The sequence below is a fragment of the Condylura cristata genome, unplaced genomic scaffold, assembly GCF_000260355.1.
Source record: "Condylura cristata isolate star-nosed mole 26May11 unplaced genomic scaffold, ConCri1.0 scaffold00019, whole genome shotgun sequence".
NCBI lineage: Eukaryota > Metazoa > Chordata > Mammalia > Eulipotyphla > Talpidae > Condylura > Condylura cristata.
The window spans coordinates 21,269,516-21,288,562 of record NW_004567120.1 but is presented as its reverse complement, the minus strand read 5'-3'; the positions used below and the strand labels follow the sequence as shown (position 1 = coordinate 21,288,562).

At 37.2% G+C, this 19,047-nt stretch overlaps 1 protein-coding gene across 2 annotated transcripts in view; it reads right to left on the bottom strand.

Annotated features, from left to right (window-relative positions):
* PLS3 (plastin 3) overlaps nucleotides 1-19,047 on the bottom strand; it is an 82,829-nt gene that overhangs the window by 14,548 nt on the left and 49,234 nt on the right. For both annotated transcript variants that reach the window (XM_012727165.1, XM_012727166.1), the window contains exons 4-6: nucleotides 8,171-8,334; nucleotides 1,306-1,435; nucleotides 444-576 (exon numbers count right to left, since the gene is read on the bottom strand). In XM_012727165.1, the coding sequence (XP_012582619.1) occupies nucleotides 444-576; nucleotides 1,306-1,435; nucleotides 8,171-8,334 (427 nt within the window). The remainder of the gene's footprint in view (nucleotides 1-443; nucleotides 577-1,305; nucleotides 1,436-8,170; nucleotides 8,335-19,047) is intronic.

Here is a 19,047-nt window from a genome sequence, read left to right as displayed (position 1 = left end):
CGGTGTGGAAAACGCTCTTGACCACTGTGCTACATTGTCTCGTAGTAAGGAACATCAACTGACAAAGAATCAATAACTTGCTCTATCATTTTGGCCAAGATACTGTTGGCTCTGAAAGCAGTGCCAAATGCATTTTTCATAAATAAGTAATTGGAGAGTGAGAACTAAGAAGTAGCTCCTTCTCTCTTTTTTGGGAAGCTCTGATTGCTCAGGGCTAAGAAAGCGGGAGCTGAGAGCTTCTTCCCCATCTAAGTAACTGACTTTTAAGATTCATATTTTAGTCATGCACAGATCTAGAGAAGAAATGAGATGGGCAGAACCCAAACAATTTTCAGTTCTAATTATTTCCCAAGGTCAAGTTGTCAAATGTCCAGAAACACATATAACAGTTATTTGGAAGACTAATTTTGGAAATCAGAAGATCAAATAGGTTAAGATCTTACCAAAGCACAATTCCATCACCAACAGCTTTGAATAGGTCATCAGTATTTGGGTTCATGGGTATAACATGTCGGCAATCAGGATCATTTTCCAAAGCTTTGTTGATCCAGTTAACAAATGCATATTTTTCTTCCTCTAACATTGTGTCGAAGAAGAAGAAATTAGTTCATATCTTAGGTTAAAAATTTGAATCTAGGACCCTCCCTGGTGGCGCAGTGGGTTAAAGCACAGCACTAAGAAGCTAAAGCCACTTCCACATGAGTTCAACCCCTGCCTGCCCCAGAGGTGACCACATGGCGTGGCAGACCTCTCCTGACCCGCCTGCTGAGAGTCGATCTGCCTGTTCTGCTCCCCACTGTCTCTGGTGAAGCCTCTCATTGCCCACTCATCTCTGGCCTGTACCCCAGTCTGTATGCATAAATAAATAAATCTTTAAAAAAAATTTGAATCTAAAGCCTAACATAGTTGTATAGTAGTGCTAAACATTGATGTGTCACCAATATGTGGTTATTATCCTCTCTGGAAACCTAGACTCTTGAATGCAATATAGTGGTTATTAGGAATTACAAAATTTAACAAAAAGAATAGAGCATGGCTAACTAATCCTTAGAGAAGTCAACTATAAAATTCTTTAAAAATTATATTTTTATCACAGTGGATCTCTATTGTAACCAAGTCAATCATTGCATACAATAAATACTTACAATGCCATTATGGCAAGTATGTCTGAAGCACAAATACATGTCACAAAAGACTTCAATGTATTCTTTTTAGGACACAATGTCTTTCTAGATCCGTTTCTGATATTATAGCGAGGACCCTACTGAGTTCACTGTGTTAACATTTTGTACCTGAAACTATTACCTGAATAAGAATGCTGTGTTCCTTCACTGGACAACTCTGAAGTTCCTCCCAGAGCACAAATTCCTTCTTTCCTGTTGATAGCTTTGCGGAAAGTTTTGGCAATATCACTGCTTTTTACTTCTTGGAAAATCTATTAGTTAAAATATATGGTTGAGTCAGGAATAATTTAAATCAGGCAAAACAGTCCTATTTATTTTCTTTTATACTGTGATCACTTATATTTCTGCCTATAAGTGATGAGTATTCAAATATATGGAAAAGTATGTTTGAGTTTTCAAATCAAGTACCATAATTCAGCTACTGAAAAGGAAGCATCAACTGCAAACACTTGTCAAAACATTAGGTGCCACATGCATTAAATATGCTTTAAGCAGAACAACTAGCGTGGGCGAAAGGCACAGGTAAATCTGTTACATTTCTGCAAACAAGGAAGGCATCATTCCTTCTCTGGAGAGAAAAGGCTTCTGAAGGATCCCTCTTCTTTAGCCACAATTCTCAGTGCAAAGAAAGAAGAAAATTCATGACTCTATCACAAAACCCTATTTTTCATTATAATGGAGTGACTCAGTAAGAATCTGTTTAATCAAAATTTATAGAATAAGATGAAAAAAATGTGTTAAGCTGGTAGGAATAGACAATTTTTGAGAATTAAAACAAGGTGACTTGTGGTGATTGTCTTGTTCCAGCAGTTGTGAAGTTCAGCTTGTCTTCCCCATTAAGGAACATGGCTGATGAAACTAAACTGTACATTCTACTGTGGCTGTATTAAAGCAAACTGCAGCAAAACATATTTAACATCCTTCTCTATTCACTTGATGGAGTGAATGGACCTTTAAAAGTCTGCATCTGTATTTCTTAAATACCGGGATTTACTTAACCCCGAGCTCTTCCTGATCTAGCAATGTGCTTGGCTAAATTAGTCTCTGCCACTAAAACAAGAGCAAGGTGTAGCAGCTTCATAAAATTTCTTTGAAAGTTATTTCCAACCGAGATGAAAAATGCACAAAATGAAGAATGATATAAAAAAATTAAAAATAAGTTATTTAGAACACAAAGTGAATTTATTGAAAGAAACTCATGACCTTTAATAAAAAAGTTGCTGAGAAGAAATAGTTCAAAGGCCTTTCAGATTATGGTCAAGTACATGTACACACACACACCTGCAATCTTTGAAGATCACAGAACAAGACTGATATCTAGCAATTCAAACAGTCAGAGAGCAGGCAAAAGCAGAAACTGAAATTTAGGGCTTATTCTATGTTCAATGCCTCATGTCTTGCACAAAACTGAACGATCAAAAGGAGGAGTACATTTTTATATTTAATCTATCCAGGGAGCCATCTTTTTTTGTAACTAATCCTCACGGAGAGGATGACTTCTTGTCAGTGGTAGAAACTTTGCTCTGTGTGCTGCCTGTGGTCATAACACAAAATCAACTTCTCCTCATACCTTCCTTAAATCTTGAGTTTCCTTGGACATATAAGCCCAATTTTATTTAGAAAAATACGCCTGTTAAGTATCAACAGTGGGAAGCTGACATCTGCACTCTAGGTGATTTTCAAATTATTACAATTAGTGTTACTTACATTCGGATTTTCTAGTCCAATTTAATTTGACTTAATTTACCTTCACGCACAAGCAAAGATTATACATACGTACTTTGCTTAATGACATTTCAGAAAACAACAGGCTGAAAATACAACCATGATCCCAATAGGCTGAGCCTTAAATCCCTAGTGTGTGGTGAGCTCTACCTGTAAGGTGTGAGTAACTTACACTCCATGCTTTCCACATTATAAAGAAATCACCTAACAAAGCATTTCCCAAAATGTATCCCGTTGTTAAGTCATGCATGACTGTACAACAATATAGTTACCTGGACGGTATCTGTCTTGATGATATATTATGTTCCTATCTATCTTAATATATATTAAAGCTTTCCCTTGGGTAACTGCTCAATGAGAAAACAAAATTCACTCTTCTACCTCCATCTGAACCCACTTTATTTAGGAAAACATTACCTAGTAAATTAAAATCTGAAATATGTGCATTTCCTCATGACTGACAAACCATAAATCACTGGAACAATAAAAATGTCCAAAATGTTCCTGTTTCAGAAAAACATGAAAAGTTCTTTTCCTTGGGGCTGTTTTTGCCTCAAGGATTATTTTCTTGTAAAAATTAGCAATCATAGTTTCAGCTGAAAATAAATCTAAATTTGCATATGATGGAGGAAAGAATGCAGGAGAGGCATCACAAGACTGAGTCACACAAAGGAATGGGTAAAAGGGGCAGATGCAGCACTTGACACCGCCATAAAATCAAGATCCTCAGGCATCAAAGCCAGGATGCCTGGCGCCCAGTTAAAGACAAGGACTTGAATATGGAGATGAAGCTCACTAGGGAATCTCCGTCCTCTCAGACTCTATTCAAAGTCAACAAACCTGGGCTCTCAAGGAGTGAGCCCCTCCCAAAGAGAAGCTGTCCGTTTCCGGGCAGTCTCTCCACCAGCTCGGGGCAGCCGCCCCACTGCCCACCTGTGCTAAGCAGGTGCTTCTTTCCACCCACTCTCCCTCTGCAAGGCAGCAGCCTTCTGCCTGCCGTGACCTGTACCATGCGGTGATCGTGATCTCTTTGTACTGACCTCCCTCAGGGGAGGCCTCTTCCTAAGGCCGCCTGCCTGCAACCATGCAGGTCTCTTTCCCTGCAAACCTGACCCTGTTGGGGCAGCTCTTCCTGCCCACTGCACCTAACCAAGTGTCTTCCCCTCTCCTGTCTCTTTCTAATAAACTTCCTCTTAAAAATAACTGAGTTTCTGTCTCATGAAGAATCTCACCGTGTGCCGCTGAAAGGGGAGCTCTGGTGAAACCTTTCCCAGAATCAACCCAAGAACCCCGAACTCAAAAGTCGACATCACATACATCATGGAAAAGCAGAATGCAATCATTTAAAAACTGTCTAGTGTATTAGATTCTAAGGAAATTATTACGTAGCTCTATATAAACTTCTGATGCTTGGGTGTGATGTGAAAAGTTACAATTAAATTAGTTAATTTTCAATTATCTTACAGAAGTTGCAAAGTCTCATTTTCTAAGTAGTTTAAAATAAATTATTCCAGCCAAGCTCAGAATTTTCCGTTTCTTTGTATCTTCCTGTTTCTGAGATTGAAACGATTTAAGAAGAGATAATTGAAGTTCCGTTGCTGTACTTCACGGGAATACTTCATGATTATTTTCTACTTCAGCAAAGAAATCGGAGATGATAATGCTATTTGAGTAAAAGCCTTGGTTTAACAAGGATCTCTGAAATCAGAGATAACACAAGGCCAACTACTGTGCTGGAGTGTTCTAAATGATTCTTTTCAAAGCTGCCTATTGTGACACTAATGAGCTCACTGTTTCGTGCTGTTTTCCCTCTCTGAGGAAGGACTGGCTTTTATCATGTGTGGACAAACTCCTGATTACACAGCCCATTCTGGTTCTACACATCTTTCCCAGTCTCCTTGATGGAATATATATATGTTTCTTACTCCTTTTATAAGCTTTATCAAAGACCCTTTCTTTCAAAGGCCCTCAGCAACTGGTTAACTTCTTCTGAAATCCAAGTTAGCTCAGCACAGCTCCTATAACCAAACAGAAGCAATCCAGAGGCTTATAGGTAAGGAGAAAGAAAGAACCTGAAGGGAGGGATCTTAATGTTACTGAATTAAAATAATAAATTATTAGAAAGACAGACTTTAAAAAGTGCAAAAAAATATATTGTCTAGGTTCCAGTTGTTTGAGCTTGTTTCTAAAGTAACAGGTTTGAAGTTCTTCCTTTTCTTGAGTCTGCTGTAGGCCTAAACTTGATAATACCAGGAAAAAGAACACTGCTTTTTAAACAACTAGAAATAACTATCCCCTAAACTGACAACTACAGACCAATCACTGTACGTCTGGCAATGCAGTAAATACTTTTTCATATGAAATTACACAACCCCATGTGTGCCCATGAGGTAGAGTAAAAATCCTAAAACTGGTCAACAACTTATTGCCAGCATGGATGAGTAAGTTTCTCATGGTGAAAATAACAGTTTAAGGCACATATTTTGTTGCAAGAAGATATTGTCACACCAGTCTTTTTATAGGTTAAAACAAAATCTAACCACTATTATCTTCTAAGTAGAAAACTCCAGTGATGTAGTCTTGAAATACTTAGAAGAAACGAAATCTGAGTTGTAAATTTAATGTTTAAAGTTGATATACAATTCAGGGACACTTTTCTGCCCTATAGGTAGTCTCCAAAGTTAACATACATGGATTTTATTTGTAATCTGTAATTTAGACGTCTGAAGCTGTAACTTAAATAGAAAGAGAAAATTTAAGGCAGCAAGAATATTTCCTTATGTTAATAGCTGACAGGAACAGAGAGCTTCCTCTTTCTTAGATGACTAAGACCTACACATCTTTTGATTCACAATTTGTGAGATGTTTCATTGATGACAAGTCAGTTGAGAGTGGACAGACATTTAGTTAAAGACCCAGTTTTCTTTCAGTAATGGGGTAGTTTATCACTCTCCTTCCTAGTTCAGATTTCTTGACTAGGAGTGAGGTAAATGGAAAAGGTCTAACTAGTTCTCTGTGCATAATGCTGTATAAGTCACCTCATTTTTCTGGAATCCAAGCCTTTTTTTTTGTTGTTAATTTGAAAAATAAAAGAATGTAAATATATCAATTCCTATGAATTGGAACATTAATATTTTTACTTAAAATGTGTTCATTATTATTTTTTTGACTTTTGCATTTTAAAATTTTCTGAGCCACATTTAATTTATTTATTGAGATAACATTGGTTACTACAATGAATGTGATTTAGAGAACAGCATATCTTTTTAAAAAATCCCTTGGGCTGCTGAAATTATTACATATGATCTTTAAATTTTAATAATCATGCCTCCTCATTTAAAGGCCACAGAAGTTATGCAGGATCTGCAATGTTTTAAAATATACAAGGATCATTTTTTCAAAGGCACTCTCATAATTTTGTCCTTAACAATACTGGCACACTGCAAATCTTAATGGCTTAGATGTGTTTTTTGTAGTTGATTAAAAGAATTCTGAGTGGCAAATTATAGCAACAGCAACTCGTCATAGCTAACTACTGCTCTAAGCTACTTTAAATTCAGAACTAAACATGCAGAGCAAGTTATACATCAGGGGACATGCAAGTGCTCAAATTGCAAGTCAATTGCAACTTACTATTATTGAACATAGAATTCAAAACAAAAGGCTTTGGCAATAACTGGAGACAAAAAATGGTGGGGAGGAAATCAGTATTCAAAAGAAAATGGCAAGAATTACATCATGAAACTATGACACAAATCTGTATTTTTAAAACAGTAATACCCCCACAAAATGCTATCAGCTAAATAGACATCATTAGTCAATTTGCTTCTTGAACTCTAAAGGATTTTTTTTCTAATAGGAGAGACCATATAATGACCATTGCTATAATGAGCCAGGATGACTAATGGGAGTGTCTGTTACTATTTCATGTGTCGTGGAACAAAGAAGTAAACCATGGAAAGAGAGGAGAGGAGTGTGCTAGGACATTTGTAACAAATATTGAGCACTAATTATTGTTTGCAATATACTGCAAGGAATACATAATTAGATCAAGACAAACTCACCCTTAAAGATAAATGAAAGTCTTGGGGGGGGGGTGTCTTAGTCAAGGGGAAAGGCAACAGCTTTTCTCTACATCTCTCAAATACTTAGTCAATGAATCAGACTGGCATATGTCTAGAAAATCTAGGCCTCACTCACTGACAGTTAAAAGCATTAGGCTTCAATATGAGCCAGTGTTGCACAATTACTCCCCAAGCACTAAATACAGAACAATAAGTTAGGTACTGGAGGGTGATGGGTGGAGAATTAAGAGATAAACTCCTGACACTGAAGAGTCGTTGGTGATAGTAGAGAAGCAAACAAAAATAAATTTACGTTTCTTCCAATGGACTAAAGATACACATATGTTAATTATCAAACTTACCATCCCAGACAAAATGGTACAATTAAGTGCTACATCTTTTTAGTAAAAGGTGAAAGATTTATACAATCTGAGGAGAAACCAGAGTATGCTACATCTTTTTAATGAGAAAATTCAACTTGGGAAGCTTCCATGTCTGAGTCAAGGTGTTATCATAAAAATTTGGGAGGTGGGTAGAAAAAGAGGAGAAAGATTTGCAAACACAGGTTCACAAAAGGAAATACAAGGAGTACTTCAAAGATGTCATTTAGCACCTTGAAAAATGCCCTTTAATGCTGCCCCAAAGGAAACTGATGACTCATGTTCCTCAGCCAGCATTGTGTTATATTTTTGCTTCCTTCAGTGTCCTTTTTCTCGATTATTTTCTTAAGATACTCTAATAACTAATAGAAAATAGTGTCATCTAAGGAAGGGAGGTTCCATGTTCCCTGCTTCACCTAATGAAGGGTGGAGCTGAGCAGGAGGGGAAGTTAAAAAGGCCTTGGGAGAGAAGACTGGGAGGAGGCCCATGGACTAGAGAGACAGATGAAGAAGAAGCCATGCTTGCTTGGATTTGCACCAAGGACTTGGGGTACATAGAAGGAGACATGTGGTGGGTGGGCCTCCCTTAGGGATGCTGACAATGGCAGTCTTTATATTTTGTATTTTGATTTTACTCTTTTCCTTCAAGTCTTGCCTGGCTCTTCTGCCCCTTTCCTGTGGGTTCCCACCAGAAGGTGTCCCAGACTTGAGGCAAGCTTTTGGTCCTTAACTTAATATCATAGTTCTTAGTACTATAAGATCCCACTAGACAGGAACAATCATTACTTTTAATAATGGTGAATTTTCACATACTTACATAAACGAATTCATCAAAACTTATTTTCCCATCCTTATTTCTGTCACCATCCAGCATGAGTTTTTGAATAATTTCTCTCACTTTATATCCTGGTAATGGCATATTTGCTTCCTTGAAAAGCTCATGAAGTTCATAGTCACAAATGAATCCATTGCTGTTGAGATCTTTGTAAAAAGGGGAAAAACAACAACAAAAAATGTTTTTTAGGAAAAATAGTTAAAGTTTTGGAATATTTGTCTTCATTTTATCTTCAGTCCATAAACTTGACTAATGCAATCTTTTCCTCTCTTATTGTACGGAACCCAACGTTGTCTGAAATACAAATTTAAAAAGCAAGATTTTATGTCATGTATCCTGTATTTTAGTGTGTAAGTAGCTGTATTAAAAAATATCTTTAATATATTTTTTAAAAGATTTATTTATTTGTGCATACAGAACTGGGGTACAGGCCAGAGGCTCAGGGGTGGTGAGAGGATTCACCAGAGACAGAGTGGGGAACAGAACAGGCAGATCGACGAAGTACACTGCTGAGGGGAGCAGTGGGCAGGACAGGAGAGGTCTGCCACCCACACCCAGGTGGATCTCCTCTGGGGCGGGTATCCAACTCAGAACTTGCACCGAGGAGGCCATGGCCAACTTCGCAGTGCTGTGCTTTAACCCGTTGAGCCACCAGGGAGGGACTGGTAACTTTATTTTTTGGTCTTAACAATTTTTTTAAAAGATTTTTTTATTTAGATATATAGAACTTGGGTACAGACCAGAGCTGCGGGAGTTGAAAGGCTCAACCAGAGACAGAGTGGGGAGCAGAACAGGCAGGTGGACTGAAATACACTGCTGAGGGGAGCAGTGGGCGGGTAAGGGGAGGTCGGCCAGGCCATGAGGGTCACCCCCTTGGCCGGGGATAGAACTCGTGTTGCAGTGGCTTCCGCAGCTTCATAGTGCTGTGCTTTAACCCATTGTGACACCAGGGAAGACCCTATCGTGACAAATCTAAAAGAGTATGTATGTAAGTGCTAATGCTGCTTAATTGGGGGGAAAAGTGATCAGTAATGAGAAGATAATTTATTGGGGAGAGAGGGCCAATGTCCTCAGGGCACAATTTTTTAGTAACAGAAATTGGATTTTCAGCAGCAATTTCAGTATCTACTGTTCAGTAATGTTTTCTATTTCTTAGGTCCTCACTCATTTTCACATATGAAGGTAGTTACTATAATAAAATGAAGCAATCTGAATATAAAAGTTGATCAAGATGACCATAGCATTATTCAATAAAATATATTGTGAATAGTAAATCTATTGGCACAGTATTTAATGTGTCAAACCAGGTACGGGACTAACGATACTGCAACCAATAAAAGAGAGTCAAAGAGTTCATATGTCAATATGACTAATAAGCACATAACACGAGGAATGACTATAAAATATAATCTGATATAACACAAGTGCTATGTAGAAAAATAAAGCAGGGCAAGGGGTTAGACTGGGGGCTATTTTGCCCCCCAGATGATATTCATAAATGTCTGGAAACATTTTTGATTGGACAAGTTAGGGGATAAGGGAAAAGGATGTTCTTGGAATCTAATGAGTATTGGCCACAGATGCCACAATGCCTGTGACCCTCTCATGCCCCCATTCTGCTGCACAGAATGCAGCTCAAAATATCAGCAGTGCTGAAGATGAGTGACCTTGGTTGTTGCAATAGGTGGGGGGAGTGATGTTGGCAGGACTATTTAGGTGGCTTGTTCAAGGATGACCACTTTGATGAGACTGTACTTGAATAAAAGATTTACATCAAGTAAGGAAGCAAATTGTACAGATTTGGGAGGGGGGGCAGATTTCAGGAAGAGGAAACAGCAAAGATCTAGTTATGAATTGAGCAGAGCCAGTAAGGGGGATATCAAGGGATGAGATCACAGAACTGATCAGAAAAGCTCTTATTATAGACCAAGAACATACTTTGGATTTTATTCTAAGTGTGATCTAAGTGTTTATTCACAAATAACATGGTTTTTTTCCAATTATTAAAATATTAAATATATGTTATGGACCATTTCCCCAGTATTTTGAAGGCTGATGGGAATTCCAGTATCCAAACATTGCTAAACATAGGCTACTACATTTTAAATATACCGATTAAAATATCTACCCTTTTAAAACATCATCCCCCTAATTACTCAACACTTCTGAAAATCACCAATATTTTCTTCAAAATAAGGCACTTAATTCCTTTAGACACACCTTCACATTTTTTGGCTTTGGATTTATAAAAGGGAATACATCAAACACATTATTAGTGAAGTAAGAAACCAATCCAGCAACAACATCTGAATTTACTAAAAGTATGAAGAAATCCACATGGCGATACGGTTTTAGACACTTTTCGATGAATGAAAATTCCTGAGTTTAAATATGCCTTCTATGTAGATACCAATCTGTTTCTTTAATTTTCTTTACAAAGTTGAAATCACGCTCAATACGAGGAGTAGGTGTCACATGAAACAGGTGACACAGCATAGCTGGAGGGTCACAGTAGTGGGAGTAGTGTGACCAGTGATCTAATGTCAACACAGTTACTAATTAGTATGCCCTTTCAGGTCTTGCTTTGTCCTTATAAAAGTGTTTTGGGGGCCCTTCCTGGTGGTGCAGCAGGTTAAAGCACAGCACTAAGAAGCTAAAGCCACTTCCGCATGAGTTCCACCCCTGCCTCCCCCAGAGGTGATCCACAAGGCATGGCAGACCTCTCCTGACCTGCCCGCTGCTCCCCTCAGCAGTGTACCTCGTCAGTCGGCCTGTTCTGCTCCCCACTCTGTCTCTAGTGAATCCTCTCACCACCCCTGCACCTCTAGCCTATACCCCAGTTCTGTATGCACAAATAAATAAATTTAAAAATAAGTGTTTTGGGGTCAAATGATCCCTTCGTTTTGGCTCTGACTTTGATTGTAAATTCAGTCACTAGTTGCACGTGCACACGTGAGCACACACATGGAAACGTTTTCAAAATACCAGAGAAAATCATAATACATATTTAAAACAGTAATAACGTTCTGCTTACACTATACCTTATTACTTACATACAGTATTTCCTCATTTTTCTATCTTTAGAGGTGATATATTATTACTTGGTTAAGTATCAACACCTTGTCTACTTTAACAAAATGATAGAAATATATTTTAAGATATTCTATTTTCCTTTAATTCTTTTTAAAGAAAGATTTATTTTATTTATTTATGCATACAAGAACTGGGGTGTAGGCCGGAGGTGTGGGGTGAGAGGTTTCACCAGAGACAGAGTGGGAAATAGAACAAATTGATCCACTGAAATACACAGCTGAGGGGAGCAGTCAGTGAGACAGGAGGGGTCTGCTGTACCAGGGATCAAACTCATGCGGCAGTGGCTGGGGATAGCTTCACAGTGCTGAGACTTAACCCCTTGCACCACCAGGGAGGCCCCAGTTATCCAGAATTTCTAAAATGTTGTATCTGAAGGGCAATTTAATCTTGTTACTGACTCCACCCTGGAGATAGCATTTAAAAGGTACTTAATTGTTCTTTTTTGTAGTCTCAGTAATACAATAGAAATATTCAGAATAGATTCTTTAAAATAAATATTGGAAAGCTATAATGAATTAAAATCTACAAGAAAATGACCAAGGTCCTGTGAGTAAAAGCATATGTACCTATGCTTTTTGGCATTAGGTAGAGCAGAGGATTAGGTAATGAGGAGAGCTACCTCTGGAGCCATTTTCGAAATAATGTCTCTCAAGTATTAATTATCAAATAGCTAACTGATGTGCTTAAAAGATGCCAGGAAGTAACTACCCAAAATATAACTAAATAGGGTAACCACATACAGAAACTCCATTTTGAAGCAACAGTAGTAATGATAGATACTTCTAACTGAATGGAACATTTTAAAAGGATTTGGAGGAAGAATTGTCATTAAATTATTATCTTCCTGATTACATTGCAAATATTTTGATAGATACTTCAAAATCTTTTTTTATCTTTCACCCCAAAATATGGCAGAGTACCTTGCATATAAGCAATGGGAAAATTATTTTATTAGAATTAATGATTCTCTAGTCTTAACCAGGAAAAGAATGTTCTAATGTAATGAGCATTTTAAAAACTAAACAATGACAAAAATTCAGAAATACCACTGAAAGACAGAACGGCAATTCACCAGGAAACCCTAACGACAGAAATATCCCTTAAATAACATTCAATCTCATTCTCTTTGTTCTAATCTTGTCCCCACCCAGTAGGCTTCAGATCTGTAATTTGGTTTCCTAAGTGAACGCACCCACCCAGGGGTGTGCAAGTGGACAGCCAGTGAGGGCTGTCAGCTAAGACTTCTCTCTCATTCTGAATGCAGAAATCTGCTTTGAGTTTACTAAGAAATATCACGTGCATGTCTTTAGCAATCTCCAGAGCTAACTGTGTATCTAATCTGTGCAGGACCAAGCTAGACACAGAAATGGATCATACAGAACCCCTGCTTTGTGCTGGAAGCTATGATTTCTACATCCTTGCAAAATTTTTGGTCCTTTGGAATCTCGCTCTTTCCTGAGGTGGCAAAAGAATCATCGAACATGTGTCATGTAGTTTTATATATTGTAAAAGTTTTAGCTACTCTGCTATTTTTCTGTATTTATCAGCAGATCTAGCTTGTACTACCCTACTGAGGTGAAAGGCATTTTAGTGTTAATATTAGCAAATAACATCAAGGTGTTCTTAGAGCTCCTAAATCTTATTTTTAAGAAAACAACTTCAATTTCAATAAGAAGGCAGAGGGAACTTAAAAGGCAGCTTGCAATTTATTTTACAAACACTCCCAGCTGGTAAAATCCTTGAATGACAAAAGAGGGTGCAATTATTTTTAAAGAGTTTTATGCTAATTTTATTTCCAACCCCAGTCAACTCCCTCCCTCCCCAATATACACACTTAAAGCAAAACCAGAAATCTAATGTGGTGTGCTGTAGAAAGCCAAAAAATGGGGTCCTTCCTGGTGGCGCAAGGGGTTAAACACTATGAAGCTCTTGGAAGCCACTGCAGGGCAAGCTTGATGCCAGGCTGGAGAGGTGACCCACATATGGCAGCAGACCTCTCCTGTCTCACCCACTGCTCCTCTCAGCAGAGTGTTTCAGTCATTCTGCCTGTTCTGTTCCCCAGTCTGTCTCTGGTGAATCCTCTCATTCCCTGCTTCTCTGGCCTGTACCCCAGTTCTTGTAAGCATAAATAAATAATTTTTTTAACAAGCCAAAAAATGAGGTAGCACAATGGCCTGTTTGAGGCTTCTGTCTCAGCAGAGATGCTATTAATCAAGAGCTCAAGACTACATCTGAGAGTGAACTTTTCCTATTCTGAGTTTTGACAGACACATGAGAATTGAATAATAAACTGACCCCAAAAAACACAGATCTAGATTGAAAACAGTTTTAACAACTGGAAACTAAAATCACAACTTCTCAGCATGCAGGCCGTCCCATTTTCTCATTAAAGCTGCCAATATTCTGGAATCCCTTTCTGGCTCCCTTGCCACTTCTTCATGAACTATACATTAGAACCGGGTGGAACAGGTTCTGCATTTTGAAGACTCTTCTGTTCCAGCGTCATATTTTCAACCACCTAGTAAAGTATAGACTAATTATCATACAAGCTGTATTCACAATGTTTCTTTAAGCACATGACTCAACTTTCTGGTTCAGAAAATATGGTCAGTATGGGTAGACATTAGCAGGTTGGCAGGAAAAAAAGAAACTCCACCTAACCCACTGAACAAACTTCCTGCAGAAAGCAAAGAGCTAAATTCCCACAAATTGACCAACTGTTCCTATTTTTAAACAGATGACTATACTTATATATATAAAAAAAAAAATCACCAAACGTCTTCTGATACTGCAGAGGCCCTTTTCATATTGGTTACCGAATTCACCAGAAAGGAATTGTTTTTAACAACAGATTCTTAATCATCTCCCCAGCCCCCACCCGCCTCTTCACATACAGGTTCACATCTGCATTCTGTTTTAAGAGCACCTCATTATTCTCTTTACCAAGTTATTATTTTCAATGCCAGCAACTCCTGCACCCCCCTCCCAGTAACCTTAAAGTAAATAAACTTATTACACAGCCTTGTTCCTGCAGAAGTTTGAATCACACCAAGAATGTATGTCCTTAAAAGGAAATGTTTTCCCTCCCCTTGCATCCTGTTATTTAAGCTATTTTAAGTACTTGTCTGGAGCAAGCTGAGCCAGAATTCAAGTGGTTTTGATTTTAGCTGCTGTTTTATACTGCCCAGGTGCTGTGTGGGGCAACCTATAGCTTCAAACGCATCTTTTGGGGTTCTACTTTGTTTTGTAAATCTGATGGTAAGGAAGCCTGGGATTTCCTTTCACCCTCAGGTTGTGTGTGTGTCTCTGTGTTGATTTAACCATCCTTGACTCTGTCTAAATCTAGTGTCTTTCCTTACAAACACCGCTTATGTGTGTCCTCATCTGCAGCACATATGCGACCTCTTTACTGAGCCACTGTGGTCAGTGTTCATTAGGATTTAAAGAAGAAAACCAATCTAGTGCAGATGCACATCCTTTCGGAAAGGCTGGGTTTGAAAGTTCCATTTTTAAACTAATGTATTCCACAATTTTTTTGCATTACAGTGGCAAGAGGAATCTGTATGTCTGTATGTCTAATAACAATGGATTTATACACTTAAGCGCACATGATCTTGAATGCCTATGAAAGCACATGAAATAATGATTTCAACCACACAGCCGACAGACTTGGTGTGGGAATTTCGATTATATTCTGTCCTAAGATCTAAGCAGTAAAGTCAAGCTTTCATTAGGCATTAAAACTTTAGAGAAAGCAGCTGCTAAGCATCTCCAGCTGCTTAGCTAAACTTCAGTTGTGCCTTTCACAACTTACACCTTTTGAGGTAGCTCATTTCAGTAAATAAAGGAGGCAGTTTAATGAGTCCCAGCTAAGGGTAGAATGGAGTTCGCTACCTAAAAGTTCATCCTAAGAGTGAAGTCTCAAAAGTGGAGGTCAACTTCACCTTACGGCTGGAAAAGGCTTGAGGGCTGAAAACAGGCAATCAAAGATGTCCATCCATCTTTGTCCAACTCAAGATGTCTAGCAGTTGGGCCAACATGTTGTTCGTGCAGCGTAAATGATGCCCATCCGCCACAGGAACTCGTTCTTACATACCTGTGCTCTTGCTTGTCCCCCACACTCCCACAAATTAGCGCTCACCTCATCTTCCAGCCCATCAAAATATGCCTTTTTGACTATCTTGAAAACTTTATTTGGGGGGGGGGGCTTATGAGAACAATCCCTCAGAATTCTCTGAGGCAAGAGTTTAAGATAAAACAGATAGAAGGCTGACGACAGCAATCATGTTTAAATGTGTATACTTACATTGAATAAAAGAGGGAAGACTAAGCTGAGAGTTACTCTTAAAAATCTAAACCGTTTAATAATATTTTTATAGGATTTGCCTATTTTTAATTTTCCAACTTCTATTTTTATACACAGGCTGTTATACTTTAGTATTCTGACTCTTCTCAACTGATATCCTCTTTTTATGTTTACCGAGTTAATGTTGGTTTATAACATTGTAAATAATTTAGGAGTGTTGCCTCTACAAATGAATGGTATCACATCATACCCATGACCAAAACGCCAGAACCTTCCACCACTCTCCATTTCAGCCTCTTCACCCTTTGCTCCTACCTACCCCTTTAACCTCAGTTCTACAGTCAGATTCCAAAGGTTTCTTTTGATTTCTTTTTTTTTTATCTCTCCCTTTGCATTGTTCTGAAACCTTCATTTCTAATATTCTACCTATAACTCATGGCACATTGAAAGAACACTGATTAGTTTATTTTGTTGTTGTAGGGTTATAGTTTTTATTTTTCAAAGTAGAACTAGACAAATATGTACCAGTTTATTTTACTGACTACTAAAATAAATTAAACTAAATCACCATGTTTTGAGGGGCATTGTCCTAGTGTGGTCTTTATATATTGAAGAATAACAAGTTGAAACAATTCAACTTTCTGAGATGAGACTATCTAGTATAGTTTCAAATGCCATAACCAAAATTTTTTGGCTTTTCTTGGTGGGTAGCCTCAAAGAAATAGACCCACATTCTGCCTGTCATTTAAGCAACCCCACTATTCTTTTATTTCATAAGTGCTGAATTCATGTTTTTTTTTTTTTAAAGCTGAGTAGCCATAGCTTAGAAGAAAATAAAAGTCAGATCTAAGTGTTTGCACCAAAGTAAAGACAAAATGAAGAGAGTTATATTTATATGAATTTGTCTTTATGGCAAGTAATCATCCAAATGACCTCCAGCTTCCAATACAAGATTAAAGTCTAAAGGGTATTTTCAAATTGGTATAGTATTTATTTCCTGAGTTTTACTGATTCTTCCTTAGAAAAACTTATATGGAATTGTAACGTTTAAATTAAAACACAAGATTATGAAGTAGGACAAAAAAAAAAAAAAGAGAGAGAGAGAGAGACAGAGAGAGCCAAGGTTTCTACTATCCCAATGGGAAATATTGGAAACAAATGTTGAGAAAATTAAAATAATTAAATGAAAATATACAGCTTGGATCTTAACACTAAGCAGGTGCACAAAGTGAGTGAAAAGAGAACTTTAAATCCTAATCCTTAATTTATTGCTAGTAAAGAGAGTTTCAAAGCACTATTAATTGATTGAACAAAACCTATGATTAGTGGTAATTACACAGATTTTCTCCACACACTATGATTTTGCTGAATTTCTAAAGAGATAATCAGGGCTATTATTGTTAATAGATGGAAAAAATCATATAATGATTTCCATATTTTGTCACAATTGAACTGAGACAAAGTAGTCCTTTCTACCATCCCCCCCAAAATAGGAAAGAATTGTCCTTGACAACAAAATAAATTGTAGAGCTTGCTTTTAAAATCAAGTTTGTATGAATGAAAAAATAAAAAATAAAGGATACCCAAGACACCTTTGACAGTTGCCTGAAGGCTCTGTAACTAATAACAACTAAAAAATACAACACTTTTAAATGAAAATCAAAAGACTCAGTCGGACTTTTAAATGCTTTTCTAAGAAACAGACTATACAGAAGCATTTATGATGCTGAAAAATATATATAAATTTTATGTGCTACAATATAATAGCCAAAACCTTCGTAATAAAAACCACCATGATGAAATTCCTGAAAACAAAGGCCCTTTTAGTTTATAGTTGGTAACCACAAAGTCCTAGTACATGAAAAGACTATGTATAATTCCTTGGGATTCAATCAATTAAATATATTTTGAGAACCTAACATGTGTGCAACACAAAGTTAGGTATTGAGGGGGAATACAAAGAGAAATGTGTGGAAAAGGTAGGCTCCAGATATCCTATTTATCTTGTAGTGGAGCAAGAGCATGAATATCGTAGGAATATATGCCTGGTAGGTCCAATCTCCTACCGCAGTTTGCCTACTTTAAATCCTCCATGATGTATAATTCAAAACAAGATACTGGTTCCACAATGACCTGTCCCTGCAATCCAAGCTCTAAGAGATCCCTCTTAGTGCAATTTAATGCCTTCTTCTCCAAAGAGATAATGAGTCGATCTTCTCTTAATCATTAAGCTTTTAAGAGCATTTAAGCTCTATTACTGATAAAAGTATTACAACCCCAACAGGTAAACAATATTTGAATTAGCTTTAATTTTAAGAAATACTGCACGTAAATATTTCCAAGATGTTGCACATGAAATCAAGTCCTGTATTTAAGATTAAATGTTGGGGTTTTTTTTTTGCAATTCTATTTTTAAATAATATAATAGTTTACATCATTTTAAAATTAAATGTTTAATTTAGAAGGTGAGTCACTGAAGATTAAACAATAGCAATAACCAGTGGTGATCCCTATCTCAAAATGCTATTCATATAGAATCAAATTAGGGTGTGTCCAACACTGAAAGATAAATAAAAACAGAAGATTCACAAACCTTACCCAAAAACTATTTCCACAGAATAAGAGAGATTTACAAAAACCTTGCAGTCAAGAGCTCACTTATTGTGTTTTCATAATCAATCTGATTATCAGAGTGGGTAGTACTCTCCTTACAGCAAGTGATATAAATGGCAAGTTAATTGCTGTCTCTTTGTTATACACATGAACAAAATCGTGTTAGAGCAGAATAATTTCATTTTTTTTCCAAGTTAGAATTCTGATGAGATTATGAATAGTGACTCTGGATAAGATCATTATTCTTCCAAGGTGTTCAGTTACCACTAAATGTTGATCCAAAATGTATATGGGAATAGAGATGCTCAGTTCTTTAGTTTTCACTAATGGGAATTTCAACCTGGATAGTAGATCTTAATTTCAATAATAAATCATTATGAGTTAACTTTTAACCTTTAATCAAGAGGATACCAAGTAGATAATAGTCTATTCTTCTAAGTAGAGGCTGATGCCTAAATACATATATCAACAGCCAATTCTTATCCTGTTTTACTCATTATCTTCTATACCCTAACCTGAGCACTGAAATTGCAATGTGATACTACATAGTGCTTCATAGTTGTTGATTTCAAGATATGTTACATGATATTAAAGAATAAATCAAATGGCATTTTATACTTTCCCGTCTTATATGATGCTATCATTTAACGTGAGAAAATTTAAAAAGGCTGCATTATCCAAAGGTACAAAAGATCCATGGGAAAAAAAATCCTTAAAAAAGGCAAAACAGGCCCTCCCTGGTGGCGCAGCGGGTTAAAGCACAGCACTGAGAATCTGAAGCCACTTCCGCATGAGTTCGATTCCCGCCTGCCGCCTCTTAGCTGTAATCAACTGCAGACACAGACAA